Source organism: Carlito syrichta, unplaced genomic scaffold, assembly GCF_000164805.1.
Source record: "Carlito syrichta isolate Samal-C Ts95f unplaced genomic scaffold, Tarsius_syrichta-2.0.1 Scaffold314344, whole genome shotgun sequence".
Lineage (NCBI taxonomy): Eukaryota > Metazoa > Chordata > Mammalia > Primates > Tarsiidae > Carlito > Carlito syrichta.
This window is the reverse complement of record NW_007258440.1, coordinates 435,696-452,356: the sequence shown is the minus strand read 5'-3', so window position 1 is coordinate 452,356 and position 16,661 is coordinate 435,696. Positions and strand designations below refer to the sequence as shown.

The 16,661-nt window shown below is 44.4% G+C and overlaps 1 protein-coding gene across 2 annotated transcripts in view; it reads left to right on the top strand.

Moving 5' to 3' along the window:
- The first annotated feature begins 328 nt into the window (after nt 1-328).
- Nucleotides 329-16,661, top strand: part of CRADD (CASP2 and RIPK1 domain containing adaptor with death domain) — a 168,241-nt gene continuing 151,908 nt past the window's right edge. The window contains exons 1-2 of one of the 2 annotated variants that reach the window (XM_021719273.1): nt 329-432; nt 1,625-1,923. In XM_021719273.1, the coding sequence (XP_021574948.1) occupies nt 1,626-1,923 (298 nt within the window). In that variant the 5' untranslated portion in view covers nt 329-432; nt 1,625. Of the gene's footprint in view, nt 433-770; nt 790-1,621; nt 1,924-16,661 lie in introns of those variants that run through there. The other variant, XM_008071500.1, reaches the window with a different exon arrangement.

Genomic DNA, 16,661 nt, shown 5'->3' with positions numbered 1-16,661 from the left:
ATAAAAGTGGCTGTGTTGTCTATTCTAAACAGGTCAGGGAAGGCTTCTCTGTTAAGGTGACTTTTGACCTGGCTGTCCATTTTGCCAATTGTATGCAAGGCTCAGGTGCAGTTACTGTGTTCAAATGCGATGATAAAATTACTCCTTTTTTTGGATAACCTCGTAAGCGATGCTGCTGTTTTCTATCTGAAGACGGGTGAATTGTTTACCCACAGGAAACAGGGCGGAAAAGCCTCAACCTGACCTTTGGGCATCCAGTAAAAGCAGCTACAACACTCCCTGGGCTTGCCCCCAACAAATATGGCGGTAGCACTTCCGGTTCAGGGCCTTTGCCTTCAACAAAGATGGCGCTTGTGGTGCAGCTTCCCTGGCAGCGTGATTCCGGTTGCAGTTTCCTCTCCCCCGCCCCAAGATACGTGATTGCAGACGTAGGTAGGAGGAATCCATCTTTTCTTGAAAGTCCTGCGCCGAGGTCTCTGTGACTGGACCCTGCGTGGCTTCCCCGCTCCCCTGACTTATTCGCCCCCCATTCCGCGCCGACCCGGGTTAGAGGGACCTTGCCGGGGGCTGCTCTCCCCGCGGTCCGCACCGAAGCTCCTTCCCTGCCCTCCCTCTTTGGCGGGTCCAGTTGCCCCAGAAGCCTCTGGTCGATCTTCCTGTTTGTGACTCCACAAGGGTTTCCGCCAAAAAGTCCCAAGGGGCGCTCACGCCTAAGGGTGGACACTCCCTCCTCACCTGCCGCGCCCAAGCGCCCCAGGATCGGGTGTCGCCCAGCGGGGGCTGCTGCCTGTGGGTATGGGGAGCCCCATCTGCCCCCCCCCCGCCTCCCCTCCCGCCGCTCAGCGTCCCCCTCTTCCGCACGAGCGAGCGTCCCAGAGCCGGGGGGCAGCCGCACCTTCAGGGGGTGGTGGGCACTGACCGCGCTGGGGGTGGGGCGAAAAGCCCCGACACGTCCCGGGCGTGTGTGGCCGCCGCCGTGTCGCGATGGAGATTCCAAATCCGTCATGGCAGGGAGTGGCGCCTGTGGCTGCACATTGTGCGGGATCTGTTGTGGACGCGGCGCAGGCGAGGGGGTGGCCGGGGCTTTGCCCTTAGAGCGGGAGGTCCTGACCCTCGGCTTCTGCTGGTATCCGGCTCCTGTCCTGCTGCTGATCAGGCTTCGCAAATGCCGGTGGTCAAAAGGGCAGCCGCCTCCGCGTTGCTGGTCTTTGCCGCGGGCGAGACGGCTCTGATGAAGGCCACGTGAAAATAAAACCGCGACGTCTTCTTCAGCGTGGTAAAATTCATGCCGCCCTGTGATCGGTGGACACAAATGGCTTTCGCAGCATGGTCTCTGAGCCATTTCCCCCTCCCACGTCTTATTGAACAAGGGTTTGAGCTAAGGCTGCATTGCGTGAAAAGCAAAAACAGAAAAGGTGACTCCCTTTAGGGCTGTTCATGGTGTTTGGAAGCATTCAGAAGTAGCTTGGCTTGGCCTAGCAACCCTGAATGAAACTCCCTGGCCTGGCATTGCTGAGGTCTGAAGATTCGCCTCACCCCCCGGGGGCTTGGCCACAGGGACCCCATCTCCAGGGGCACATCAGCCTTCCTGCAGCCTGAGCTGTGGTTTGTCTCTTTCCAGGAGAATGGAGGCCAGAGACAAACAAGTGCTCCGCTCCCTTCGCCTGGAGCTGGCTGTAGAGGTGTTGGTGGAGGGACTGGTCCTTCAGTACCTTTACCAGGAAGGAATCTTGACCGAGAGCCATGTTCAGGAGATCCAGGCTCAGACCACGGGCCTCCGGAAGACAATGCTGCTGCTGGACATCCTGCCGTCCAGGGGGCCTAAGGCATTTGATGCATTCCTAGGTTCCCTGCAGGAATTTCCCTGGGTGAGGGAGAAGCTGGAGAAAGCCAGGGAGGAAGCCGTTCTTGAGCTGCCTGCAGGTAGGCCACACAGAGATCGCTCAGACCAGCTCTTGAAGGTCAGACCTGTGCCCTTTGGACTTTAAATTGGGGTGGAAGGCAGGGCAGGGGACAGCGGTTGAAGAAAGTGGGCAAGGAGTCTGGACAAGGGACATGACGTTGGAGGGATGGGATGAAGAGGTGGCAAATGCAAGTGCAGGGAGGGATGTAAGAACAGTGACTGGTGAAGGAGGGAGTACAGAGAAGATGTTGAGATGTGCTTCCAGGGAAACTTGGCCCACCGCTGGGGAGGCATATTCTCAACCAGAGCCAGGTCCTACCTCAGCCGCTGGCACTGGAGCCCTTGGAAAGTGCAGATGGGAGAGCAGGTAATTGGCCTCCAGACAGCTGATTGGTGAGGGGCTAGAGCTACCTGCTGGAAAAGGCCAGCTGCTTGAGGAGGCAGCAGCCTCTAGGAAGGCATGCCCTGCCCCTGTCCCCTGGGCTGTTCCACATGGCCACAGGGGATTACTCAGAAGGCTGTCTTAGTTTGTTTTGAAAGGTTAAGGGTTTAAAGTGTCCTTTTTAGTTTGGCTTTGTTCGGACACCTGGAGTATTGAGTTTTGTAAAGGCAGTGGTGGTGTGGAGAGGGTATTGTTTTGATTTTCAGGCGAACTGGAGTCTGTAGAAAGGAGACATGGTTCTGGTGCTGTGAGTCTGGCTTGTATCAGGAGGAAGATGGCATAGGAAATGGTTGTTCCTTCTTAACACGCCCATGACTTCTTCGCTTTACAAAGATCCAGGAGCAGAGACCTGAAAATGGCACACTCAACTCATTTTTTTAAAAAGGTAACTGAATGTTGACTTTCAAAATTTTAAGAGTTAGGGAACCAGCATTCTTTCAGATTTCTGATAACTGTGATAGAACTACCCTAATTCAGTGGGCCATAGACTTTGTTATTGCTGTTTTTCTTTTCTTTTCTTTCTTTTTTTTTCTTTTTAGTTTTTTGAGTCAGGGTCTCACTATGTCTCCCAGGCTGGAGTTCAGTGGTGTGATCATGGCTTACTGAAACCTTGACCTCCTGGGCTCAGGTAATCCTCCCACCTCAGCCTCCCAAGTAGCTGGGACTACAGGCATGCACCACCATGCCCAGCTAATTTTTTTGGCATTTTGTAGAGATGAGATCCTGCTATATTGTCCAGGCTGGTCTGGAACTCTCAGGCTTAAGTGATCCTCCTACCTCAGCCTCCCAAAATGCTGGGATTCTCTGCTTGCTGCTAAGTTTTTGATTGTTTTGTAGAGATGAGGTCTTGCTATGTTGCCCATGCCCAGGCTGGTCTCAAACTCTTGCTGTTTTTAAAGCACTGGTTTTAAAAAACAAAGCAGCAACAATAAAAGACGGCTTTAGTTATTTTTGCTTCACGAACCTCATATTTTAAGTGATTTTTCAGACTGTGCGTATGAAGTACTCATGATTAACTTTTTTCTATTTATAAATGACATATGTCTGCATATCTGATCAGCATGAGATAGCCAGTTAACTTAGGAGGGCCTGGTGAAATCCCAGAGGAAAAAGCAAAGATATTTTCATTCCCAGCTTGGCAAAGTTACAGGTATATGCTTTTTAGGTTTTTTGAACTATTGAAAATAGCTGGCCTTTGATGACCATGGGGATTCTCAGCTTGGATCGTTCTTACAAAATTAAGCACTTCACATGTCTGAACAAAGCCAAACTAAAGTACCTAAGATGTTTCTACCTCTTTATTGAAGGTAGAACAGGTGACATAGACTTGGGGAGTTGTTGAAAATTATTGGTGTTTTCTGGGTCTTTGATTTGGAGGTTCCTCTTGGTAACAAATAGTTGGAAACAACAAAACAGGCAAACAGAAAGACTTTCACTACCAAAATTCTCAGTGCTGTGTTAATTTCAGGTGATGTAAATAGTACTGGTGTGTCATTCATAGAGGTGTAACCCCATTTCATTTCTTCAGATTCATTTAGAGAACAAGAAGGAATTAAGATGTTTCCTTTTTTAACCAAATAATAACAGTTACAGATAAGCTAAGGGAAAGATAGTGTTTTTTAAGAGAGTTTGTTAATTCTGTGGAAGGTTGGCTCCGGAACAAATTAAGCATGGTCCTCTTTACCAGGGTGCTTTCTCTGAGTAATACTGCTACTGAAAAAACATTCTCAAGTGGGCTTTGATTTACATGTGTCTCTCCATACCCTCCACAATGACGGTCACATACACTCCTTTTAAAAATACTTTATTACACACTGACTATTCTTAATGATTGTACAGCATATAAGTAAGGTATGGAGAATGATGACTCATGAATACCCATCTCCCTATCACTCAGTTTAAGAAAAATAATTAGTTGCCTTGTGAACCCCTGGTTCTGTCTCATTCCTGTCTCCCACTCATGAATGAACCCTGAATTGGAGGTTTATCATTCATTTGTATCTTTACTTTGTACTTTTCTTTCTTTTTTTAAAAAATTTGATTATAGAGATGTGGGGTACAAGTGAGGATTGACTACACAAGTAGGCTGCACGCAGGTGAAGTTGCGGCTTCTAACTGACCCTCATGCCCGCTGGTAATGACCCAAGTACCCTGTGTTGTCATATGCCCTCCTCCTTCCAACCCCCTCTCTCCCTGTCCCCCTCCCTGCCCCTCCCCTGACAGTGCACAGCAACTGCCCATCCCTACCTTGTGCTCATGTGATTGGTGTTCAGGGCCCATTTATGAGTGAGAACGTGCAGTATTCAGTTCTTTGTTTCTGTGGTAGGTCACTATGATGGTCTCCAGCTCCATTCAATTTGCTGCTAAGTCCTTGATTTTGTTCTTCTTTATAGCTCTGTAATACTCCATTGTGTATATGTACCACATTTTCTTTATCTGGTCCACTTTTGAGGACAGTAGGGTTGGCTCCAAGCTTTTGCTATTGTGAATAGTGTGGCAATAAATATATGCCGTTATCTTTTTTGTAGAGCAATTTATGTTCTTCCGGGTATATTCCGAGGAGAGAGATTGCTGGATCATGTGGAAGGTCAATTTTTAGTTCTTTTAGGAATTGCCACACTGTTTTCCATACAGGTTGAACAAGCTTGCACTGCCACTTCCCTTTTCTCCTTGCCCTTGCCAGCATCTGTTGTTTTAGTTTATTAATGATAGCCAGCCTTACTGGAGTTAGGTGTATCTCACTGTGGTTTTGATTTGCATTTCTCCGATGATTAGTGGGGCTGAGCAGTTTTCATGTGTCTGTTGGCTGCTTGTGTGTCATCTTTTGAAAAGTGTCTGTTTATGTTCTTTGCCCACTTTTTAATGAGGTTGTTTTTTTCCTTTCAGTTTGTTGGAGGTTTATTATTCATTCGCATCTTCACTCTGTAGTTTTCTTTTTTTTTTGTAACTTCTCCTGGTAATGACCCAATTTTACCCTTTGTGTTGTCTCATGTTCCGCCCCCCACCACCCTCCTTCCCCTCCTTCCTCCCCTAGCAGTGCCCAGTGACTACCCTTTAAACATACACTTTGAGTTTTCCTTGTAGATTCTGGATGTTAGACCTTTGTCAGATGCATAATTTGCATATACATTTTTTTTTTCATTCTATGGGTTGTCCTTTTACACTCTTGATGGTTTCTTTTGCTGTGCAAAAACTTTTCAGTTCGATGGCATTTACTTTTGGGAACTTGGTCAAGAACTCATTGCCTGCTCTCATGTGCTTAAGTGTGTTTTCTGTGTTTTCTTCTAGGATTCTTATAGTTTGAGGTTTTACTTTTAGTCCTTGATCCATTTTGAGTTGATTTTTGTATATGGTGATAGGTAGGGGTTCAGTTTCATTCTTCTGCATGTGGTCAGCCAGTTTTCCCGGCACCATTTGCTAAATTTGGTCTCCTTTCTCAAGTGCTTGTTATTGGTGGCTTTGTGGAAGATGAGTTGATTGAGAGACTGTGTTTTTACTTCTGGAATCTGTCTGGAACATTGGTCTATGTGCCTATTCATGTACCAATACCAGGCTGTTTTGGTTTCTATAACCTTGTATGAAGCTTAAAGTCTGGAAGTATGATACTTCCCGTTTTGTTCATTTTGCTGAGAATTGTTTTGATTATATGCTCTTTTCTGTTTCCATGTGAATTTCTGTATTGTCATTTGCAGTTTTCTATCTCATAAGAATTACTTTTAAAATCCACATATGCTACTGAAAATCCAGTATACCATAAATTCTAGTGTTTTATATAGATATACGTGTGTGTTTTTTATGTATGTTGGAGAGAAAAGATGGAAAAATGATATTGGGGGCGTCAAAACAATGTATACACATTTTAAGTATGATGTTCGCTCGAAAGATAGTGTTAATCAAATGAATGCCAGCATCACCATGCAACAGTGAGGACAGTCAAAGGAAATGGCAGAAGTACGGTTGCTTGAACGGCATATTACGCATTGCTGCCGTAATTCAATTCAACATAGATAACATCTCTTAAAATGTGTATGCTTTTTTTTTGGCACCCCCCTGTATTTTAAAGTTGATAGTTCTCTTGTTTCAGGCCTTAAAATATCTTTCAGTGTTTAATTAATTTGATGGCAATTTTTTTTTTTGAGTTGGAGTTTCACTGTCACCCAGGCTGGAGTGCAATGACACGCTTATAGCCACCCCAGAATTGATCTGCTGGACTCAGGTGATCTTTCTGCCTCAGCCTTCCAAGTTGCCAGAACTACAGATATGTGCTACCACACCCAGTTAATTTTTTTTTACTGTAGAGATGAGGTCGCGCCAAGGATGTTCTCAAACCTATGGACCCAGACAGTCCCCTCTCCTCGGTCTCCCAAAGTGGATGGCAACATTTTAATTCTAAAGTTAAATTGGAGTTTAATGCATTGGATACCTAGGTTTTGTTTTGTTTTTAAAATCCTGGGAAGAGTGTTGGAGTTGAAATGCCTTCCAATTTAATGTCTCTGTTTAAAAAAAAAAAATCCAGAGCCTATTTCCCAGGATCCAGCGGTTCTCCAGTGTTGTAATAAAGTAATTTTAATAAGCCTTAAAATAGTCCACTTACACTGTTGTAAAGGTATCTTTGAGTTTTGAGGGACTGAACTGTAGGAAAACATGTGCTTCCATATGTGTGAGTCTTACCTTGTACTCTTCGTGGTCATACTTACTCATTAATGTGTATGGGTTTGGTGGTCTTCCCTTGGGAGGCCTTGACAACCAGTGGGAAGGAATGACCTTCTCTTTAGCCAAGATGCTAGTCCTTCTTCAAGAATCAGCTGATTTGATTTATTAAAGTCTTTTGCTTTGGCTGTCTCAGAGATTCGTGGTTTCTCTTCAGGGTTCATTTGGTCGTGTGTTTGGCATGTCATTCTGAGCTGCTCCAGAGGCTTTACTTTGCTGACCAAGCCTGGTTAGTTGCTCTCTATGTGCTGGATGTAATTGTTTAAGAGAAGAATCAAGTTGTATCTTGCTCTTCTTCTCCAAACCTCACCTCCCTCCAGTCCCAAAACATACTAAAACACCCTAAGCCGTTGGATTCTTGGAGATTCTGCCTAGGTGACTGGTCTTCTAATCCATGTTAAAAAAGTCTAGGATGTCAATGTATAATTGGTTTTGTGTTTTTTGCAGCCTGTAAGGGCTCTTACCTTTTAAAAGAGGAATTCTGGCGATCAAATGACTTAATCTCCCTTGGCACTGTGGAAAGAATACTTCCTGGTACGTCCCTTTCTGGCCAAGGTCACATACTAGACATTAGATCAGCTGGAAATCCTCTCTGGGCTCCTGTCAGGTCACTGGGAGATGAGGTCGCTGTGTCGAGAAGGCAGCCTGGGCGCCTGGCTCTGCCCCAAGCTCCCTCAGAGGAGCTGAGGGACTACGCCGGACTGGTTCTAGAAAGGAGGTTTCTGGCAGCCCAAGCCTCCCCATCTGGTGGGATGTAGGCTATCATAGCGGGAGTGGCTCCTGCCACAGGACTCCTGTCCCACTGAGTGGCCTGGCTGGAGCGCAGGGTCTCTGCCCGATTCTCACCCCACAGGCTGCTTGGTAACCTTGACTTACTCTGCCCTCCTTTGGGCTTGGAAGCTTTTCTATTTTTTTCTCCTCCTTTGGATTGATTCCTGCTTTGTTCATTCTTGGCCACTGGTGAGAAAGGAGGAAAGACAGCTCTGGGGACAGCCCCATGCCTCTCCACTCTGAACCTGCTGGAGGCTGCCCCAAGGCTAAACCTGCCTTGTACGCCCGTGCCCTGACCTCTCTGGTAGACTCCACTGGAGTGGGACACAGGGCTAGCTGGTCTGTTTCTATCCATGGGCTCCAGCTCCAGGGCACCACCTGTCTCCTGTGGATCTGGCCCAGAGTGACCAGGAGCCACCCAACCACTCTCCTGAGGTACTCCTGGCTCTGAGATGCATCCAAGTCCCCGAGCTCGAATGGCAGGGCCTCTAGATACTGCAGTAGGTTTTTTCGTGAGGTCTCCAGCATAGGAATCTTTCCATAGGCTCTGCCTGCCATGCTGTGTAGTAGGCCAGCCCTGCATGGGATGTCGGGTGTTGCTCTCAGTTTATCTCTCTGTGGTCTGTCCTGGCACTTCCACTGAGGCTGAGTGTTTGCCTGTGGTGTCCTATGTCCCAGGGCAAGGATGGTGGGTTGGTGTCCACAGTGAGATCCCCCTCTGGTGGGTGAGAACCTGCAGAGCCCGTGACCAGGCACTTCCTAGGCCCAACTGTGCCAGGCACTGGGGTGTCAGCATGTGTGGAGGCCCCCAGGTCTGTGAGAGCACCCATGTGTTGATCTACCAGAGACTGGCAGCAGATTGACCATGTGCTGGACATGCCGCTCACTGTGTCCTAGTGGGGCAGGGGTAAGGGTGGGATGGCCAGCCAACAGATGATGAAAGCACACATCTGGGGTGATGAGTGCTGTGGGGAGAAACAGCGTATGGTGGCTGGGCAGGGAAGGCCTCTGACAGGGATGTTGAACAGAGACCTGAAGTCTGTGACAATGCCATGGGATATTCTTGGATGGAGTAGACCACAGTGCACAGGGATTTAGCAGGAGCCACGGGGACAGTGTGGAGGGTGAGACCCCCTTCCTCAGGGATGACTTGGTTCCACAGCACCACCAGCTCGGATCCTTCCGTGTGTTGTTGCCTTTCCCAACACATGACATGTGTATGTAGCCATGACCTTTGGTGGCTCTGAAGATGATTTTAGATGACATGTGGACATCCATTCATCCAGGGGATGGATTCAGTGTGATTGCACAGCTGGGATTAAATCAGAAAGTTACAAATGAGAGTTATTTCCTTTTCCTTTGTGTTTCAGCCCTGAGAAGAATGAGAAGGGGTCCTCACACCCAGGCCTTCTGTAGGCAGTGGTTTTCAGCTAGAGGTTAGCTGTATTGCCTTTTTTGATATCAGTTGGGTTCCTTCCATTTATAGCAATTGAAACTTTTCTGCTTATGCAGTTCCTTTTAACAGTATATTACTTTAAAGAGTAGGATTGTGGGTATTGGAGACTGGGAAGGGCATGGCTTGGCCAATGGTTAGAAACCAGATAGAAGGAACACGTCCTGGTGCTCTGCGGTGCTGTAGGGTGAGTGGTTAGCAGTGATTCATTGTGTGTTTCAAAGTAGCTGGAAGAAAAGATTTGAAATGGTCTCACCACAAAGAAACGATATACATCTGAGGTGGTAGATGTGCTAATCTCCCTGTGATCATGACACCTTGCATACATGTATCAAAATGTCACACTGTATCCCCTAAGTGTGTACAATGACCACAGTCAACTAAAATGAAAGGAAAGAGTTATAACAATATTGAACAGGAAGTAAGATTTAAAGTGGGACAGATTACTTAGAAAGAAACTTATATTTAAGTCAAAATGAATCAAAATAAACAAAACTACTAAGACAGTCATATGGAGAGGATGTGGCAGGAAGTGGAGAGATGCTCTTCATCATGCCTTCTCTTGTTTAGAGAGAGAGTCGAGAGGTCCTGCCGGAGCCATCACGGGGCTGATGCAGGTTGGGAAGGAGGCCCCCGGCTCAGGGAAGTGGGGCTGTGTTCAAGAAATGCCACAGTTTTGCTCACTCAGTGTGCACCGTTACAGGAGCTGGTTAAATTTGCTAGCATTACTAAGTGAATAAGTTTTCTAAGTTTTAAGCACATTCTTCTGCTAGTGAACCAAGTCAGCAAGGTGGAGCCAGATTCTGGTGTTAATGGAGTTTAGAGTAGGGGACTCACGGGTCACCTGGCTTTTCTCTGAGAGCGGAGGCCAAGGGAATGGAGTCAGCATGATCACACAGCTGGTTGGTGTCCCTTATTGCTGGACCTAGAATCCTGACTCTTGACTCTGAGCCTTTTCTGCTGCACAGTCTTGGCTTCCCACTTGGTTGGAAATGGAATTGTATTCTGTTCTAGTGTTAATCATTGAAAGGGGCTTTTTAAAAATTGTACTAATGCATTTTTTTTCATTTTAAGAGGAAAATTTTCAAGGGCTTTTAAAAGTATACTGGGATGATGATATTTTACCAAAATATCTTATTTTTAGTAATGCTGATTTTAATCATTTAGAAAGAAATTGTGATAGTTCAGTATTGAATTTTATCAGATTTTTTGTCCTTTCGGCTTCAGCAAGGCTAACATAGAGGATGAGTGGAAGCCTTTTATCGAGTATTTATGGGACTGATGAAATAATGCGCTTGTTGGCAGCTAACTACAGCTCTTTCTAGGAATAGCAAACCATGTGACGGGCCTTGCCCCAGCAGAGATGCCTCCATTTCACCGGATTTGATGTTCTTTTCACTTAGAAATCCCGACTGTGACTTTTCCCTCCCTCCTGTGGGTGTATGGACCATGTGGCCACATCTGTCACCTGTGGACCATTAGGGTGGATCTAGCTCAGTGTTTCTGAAACCCGACTGTGCCCTGGAGTCACCTGGGAAGCCTTCTGGGTGCCCAGACTCTTCCCCAGGGTAACCCACTGCAAAACTCTGGTGGTGGGGCCTGGGCAATGGGAGTGAAGATGCACACTGACATATGCATAGCCAGGCACACATGCGCCTCTCCAGGCTGTCTTCATGTGCAGCCAGGGCTGAGAACCTGGAGGTCCGGCCAGCTTCTCAGTGCAGGCCCTCCTCACTTCCTGCTCCTCCAGGATGGCCTCCCACAGATGTGCCCTTGCTTGGAGAGTTCTTGTTTCAGATGGGAGGAGGGGGAAGGGTAGTGGGAACAGAGGTTTGTAGAAGGATGTCTGTTTGCCAGTGTTTTCATTCCTTGAATTTCTTGAACATCAGTCCACATGAATGTTCCAGAATCTCAGACCCCATACGAGTGTGTCTCTATTACCAACATTAAAATCCCTCAGAGTTCTTTCTATGAGGACAGGTAGGCTGGTGCACATGAAAAAAACAGGAGGGGTTTTGAAGAACTGCTGAATTTGCTTTGAGGCATTATTTTCACTGCTGTTCACTTTGCTGCTACAGCAATCACACACTGCCCACAGTACTCTGTGCTCTGTAGATCAAGCTCTGTCCAGATAGAGAGAGAGCCTGCCAGCAGGGGATGAGTTGGGTGCTGCTCTCAGATAGAGAGAGCTGAAGATGGCTTGGGGCAGGGGAGTAGAGGGCCAGCTGGCCAGCTGCAGAGGATGGGCTGGCTTTGTCCTTCCCTGGAGTGGTCACACAGGTTACTGTCTACCCATAGTTTTGCTTGTAATTAAGAATGAATTTCAGTCTTTTCTGTGTCTCACAAAGAACTCCAGAGAACATCAGTAAAAAAAACAATCACAATAGTCACTGGGGCTTATTGTCTGCCAGGCACTGTTCTAAGTTTTTTGCTTTTATTAATTCATTTAGTCTTGACAGTAACTTGATAAGGCAAGTGGTATTATTGCCATTCTTACACAGATGAGAAAATGCAGGCACAGGGATGTCAACTAACTTGCACATGGCACAATGGAGTCACATTGGAATCCAGGCCCTTGTCTTCAAAGCCTGCTTATTTCTGTCCTGTGAAGGCATTTTCTCAGCATTTGGCTTCCCCTTTCGGATTCTGTTGACCTGCAGCTGGTCTAGGCCCCATTGTGACTGCCCTCTTCCTTCTTGGGAATGACCTTTCTCCAGTCTCTCCCAGGCTCCCAGCCTCTTCTCTGCCTGTTGTCCTAAGGCTAATTCCCAATGGCATCTTCCCTCCCCCATCTCTCATTTTATCCTTTTTGTGGGTGGCAGTTTAGGGTCTCATGTGAGACCATATGGGGGGGGCGTGTCAAGAAGCAGAATCCCTGGCTTTCTTTCATCTCACCTTGCTATCTTGAGAGTAAAATGAAGAAACCTCTCTGGCTGTGTTTAGAAGACAGTATTGGCTCCCCTGATGCCGGAGCCCAGGCCCGCTTGTGCAGTTCTTCAATCATGCTATCTAAAGCTGTCAGTTCCAATAACCAGCTTTTCTGGTGGTGCAGCTTCAGAGTTTAACCAAATGCTTAGCAAGGTTCCCTTTTTATGGGTGTAGTTCAAACCTGCAGGCTGCTGCTGTAGCTAGCTGCAGGAATGTTTGCTTTACTTAATTTTAATAGGCAGCTGTGTTTATACTTGTTCCTTAGTTGGGCAGTTAAGAAAAAAATATGTGTGTGTGTGTGTGTGTGTGTGTGTGTGTGTGTATTATATATATATATATATATATATATGCATATTATATATATATAAATATATATTTATTTATTTTCTTCCATATATATATTTTTTCTTCGAGGGCATTTCCCCAGATTAAAAAAAAGTATGTTATGCCATTCCAAACAGTAAATTTTAATTTAAAGGGAAATATAACTTCTAGAAGACGTTTGGGACAGGTCTTATTCCTAGGCTTTATTTTGTTAATGTTATAAAAGAAACCTTAACTCCTTGTAAGAAGTGCCAAGTTGACAGTTCCTGGAAATGTTCAAGTTCTATTTCTGCTCAGTACCATAGTCGAGAGGGTGGCAACACTGTTACCAAAATAATACTGCTGAGATGTAATAAGTGATAGATGAGAGACTTGTGGCTTTATAACCTAAATACATGGCTTGAAAAGCATCTCAGTTCTGCCACTTGTTGATAAGTGTGTATTGATAAGTATGGGTCTTGAGTGGAAATGGTAAAATTGTTATGGAGAATTATAGGCTAACTTGTGCATATCTGCTAGGACTTGTCCTGCTGCTAGAACGAGGGAAGGTTCTAGCTGGAAGGGACTTAGAGACCCTGACTTTACAGACAGGAAGATGAAGGGAGAGAGCCAAGTCTAACAGCATGTAGAGGGGCTCTTTGGTTCAAGCAGTAGAACTTTGTGCTAACATACGCAAAAACTGTAGTTTCTCTGAAGTATACTGGTAGTTCACAACCTAATAATGAATAAGGATATTGAATTAGTAATAAAAAGTCTCCTAACAAAAAAAAGCCTAGAACCTGATGGTTTCACTGCTGAATCATAAAAGATTTAAAGAACTGTATTAATCCTTCTCAAACTCTTTTATAACATTAAAGAAGAGGGCATATTTCTAAGCTTCTTTATAAGGCTGGCATTTACCTTGATACCAAAGCCAAACAAGGATATAACAAGAAAAGAAGATAACAGGCCATTGTTAATGATGAACATGCATGTAAAAGGAATGGCTAAAATTCCAGGACTCAACAAGGGCAGGAATGAAGTAACACTGGGGGATCTCAGGCCATTGGATTGCCAGCTCCAATCAAGTTCCTCCACTGAGCCTTCCTTCAAGATTCAAAGGCTACTAGCCAAGCTGGATCATGGGTCCTTCCCTTAGGACACCAGAATCACCAGGTATGGGGAAAGACAGTTTCAAAAGAGGTGAAAACTGATTGGATCAAGACCACTATGCTATTCCCATTCTTTCTAGATTGTATGGGTTTCACACCTACCTTTAAGGTCATATATGGACTGAAAGTTAAAGGATATAAAAAGATTTACCATGTAAATGGAAACCAAGAGAGTAGGGATAGCTATACTTATATCAGATGAATAGACTTGAAGTCAAAAACTGTAAAAAGAGACAAAGAAAGTCATTATATAATGATAAAGGGGTCAACTCATCAAGAAGATATAACAGTTATATGTGCATTCAACACTGGAGCACCTACTTTTACAAATCAAATATTAATGGATCTGAAAGGAGAAATAGACCACAATATGATGATAGTAAGGAACTCTAACACCCCATTTCCAGTGATGGAAGTGTCATCCTGCCAGAAAACTAATAAACAATTGACTTAAGCTATATTTTAGACCAAATGGACCTAACAGACATACCCAGAATATGCTATTCAACAGCATCAGAACACACATTCTGAATAGCCTACTAATGAGTAAGGAAAGTGAATTAATAATAAAAAGTCTCCTAACAAAGAAAAACCTAGAACCTGATGGTTTCACTGCTGAATTCTATAAAAGATTTAAAGATATAATCCTTCTCAAACTCTTCTACAATATTGAATAAGAGGGAACATCTCTAAGCTTCCTTCATAAGGCCAGCATTTACCTTGATACCAAAACCAGACAAGAATATAAACAAGAGAAGAAAAGTACAGGCCAATATTAATGATGAACATGGATGTGAAAATTGTCAACAAAATACTAGCAAACCAAATTCAACAGCACACTAAAAGGATCATTCACCATGATCAAGGGGCTGTAAGGATGATCCAGTATACAAAAATCAATAAATGTGCCACACCACATTAACAGAATAAAGGACAGAAACCATATGGTCATCTCAATAGATGCAGAAAAAACATTTGACAAAAGTTTAGCATCTTTTCATTATAAAAACTCTCAACAAATTAGGATAGAAGAAATATACTTCAACACAATAAAGTTCAGATACGACAAATCCACAAGTAACATCATACAACTAACATCATACTCAACAGCTGAAAGATGAAAGCTTTTCCCTTGAAGATCAGGAGCAAGGCAAGTATGTCCACTCTCAGCACCCATACTCAACATAGTGCTAGAAGTTCTAGCCTGATCAACGAGGCAAGAGAAAGAAATGAAAAGTATCCAGTTTGGAAAGAAAGAAGTTAAATCATCCCTATTTGCAGGTGACATGATCTTAAATATAGGAAGCCCTAAAGACCCCACCAAAAAACTATTAGAACTAATACACAAATTCAGTAGAGTTGCAGAATACAAAACTAACATATAAAAATTAGTGGTGTTTCTGTAACAGCAGACTATTTGAAAATGACACCAAGGAAACAATCCCATTTACAGTAGCTATAAAACAAGATACTTAGGAGTACATTTAACCAAGGAGGTGAAAAACGTATACATGAGAAACTGAAACACTGATTAAAGAACTAGAAGACGCACACGGAAAAATAGAAGGAAACCCCATATTCATGGATTGGAAGAATTAGTATTGTTAAAATGTCCATACTACCCAAAGTGATCTACGGACACAGTGCAGTCAATATGAAAATTTCAGTGATATTTTTCACAGAAATAGAAAAAATTCTAAAATTTGTGTGGAACAATAAAAGATGCTGAGTAGCCAAAGCAATTTTGAGCAAAAAAGTACAAGGCTGGAGGCATCAGACTACCTAACTTCAAAATATACTACAAAGCTATAGTAGTCAAAATGGCATGGTACTGTCATAAAAATAGACACACAGACTAATGGAGCAGAATAGAGAATCCAGAAATAAATTTATGCTTTTATGGTAGATTGATTTTCAACAAAGGTGCCAAGAACACACAATGAGAAAGGACAACGTCTTTGACAACTGGATATGCAGAAGAATGAAATTAGTCCCTTATCTCCCACCATATACAAAAATGAACTCAAAATGGGTTATATACTTAAACATAAGACCTGAAGTTATAAAACTACTGGAAGAAAACATAGGGGGAAAGCTCCATGATGTTGGTCTGTGCAGTGATTTTTTGGATATGAAACCAAAGCACAGGCAACAAATACAAGAATTGACTCACAGGATTATGTCAGACTAAAAAGCTTCTGCACAGCCAGGAACAGTCAACAGATGAGGAAGTAGTTTACAGACTGGGAGAAATTATTTGCAAACCGTGTATCTGATAAGGGGTTCTTATGCAAAATATGCAAGGAATTTGAACAACTCCATAGCAAGAAGACAAATAACCCAATGGAAAAATGGGCAGGGCAACCCCTGCAGGTCCCCTCCCATTGTGGGAGCTGTTCTGTCCTCTCAATAAATCCTGCTTTTTAAAAAAAGAAAAGAAAAATAGGCAAAGGACCTGAATAGACACTTCTCAAAAGAAGACATACAAATGAACAACAGGTATATGAAAAGATGGCTGACATTACAGATAATCAGGGAAATACAAATTCCAGTGAGTTGAGTCACCTCATACTTATTACAATGGCTGTTATCAAAAAGATGAAACATTAGCAAGTGTTAGCAAGGATGTGGGGAAAAGGGAACCATTGCATACTTGTTGGTGGGAATGTAAGTTAGGGCAGCCATTATGGGAAACAGTCTGGAGGTTTTAAAATATAACTGCTGTATGTCCCCACAATCCCACTACTGGGTATATATCCAAAGGAAGGCCAGGCTTGGTGGCTCAGCCTGTAATCCCAGCACTTTGGGAGGCCGAGGTAAGTGGATTGTCTGAGTCTGTGGGTTCGAGACCCGCCTGGGCAACTTGGTGAGACCTCATCTCTACAATAAATCAAAAAAATTAGCTGGGCGTGGTAGCGCGTGCCTGTAGTTCCAGCTACTTGGAAGGCTGAGGTGGAAGGATCGCCGGAGCCCAGCAGG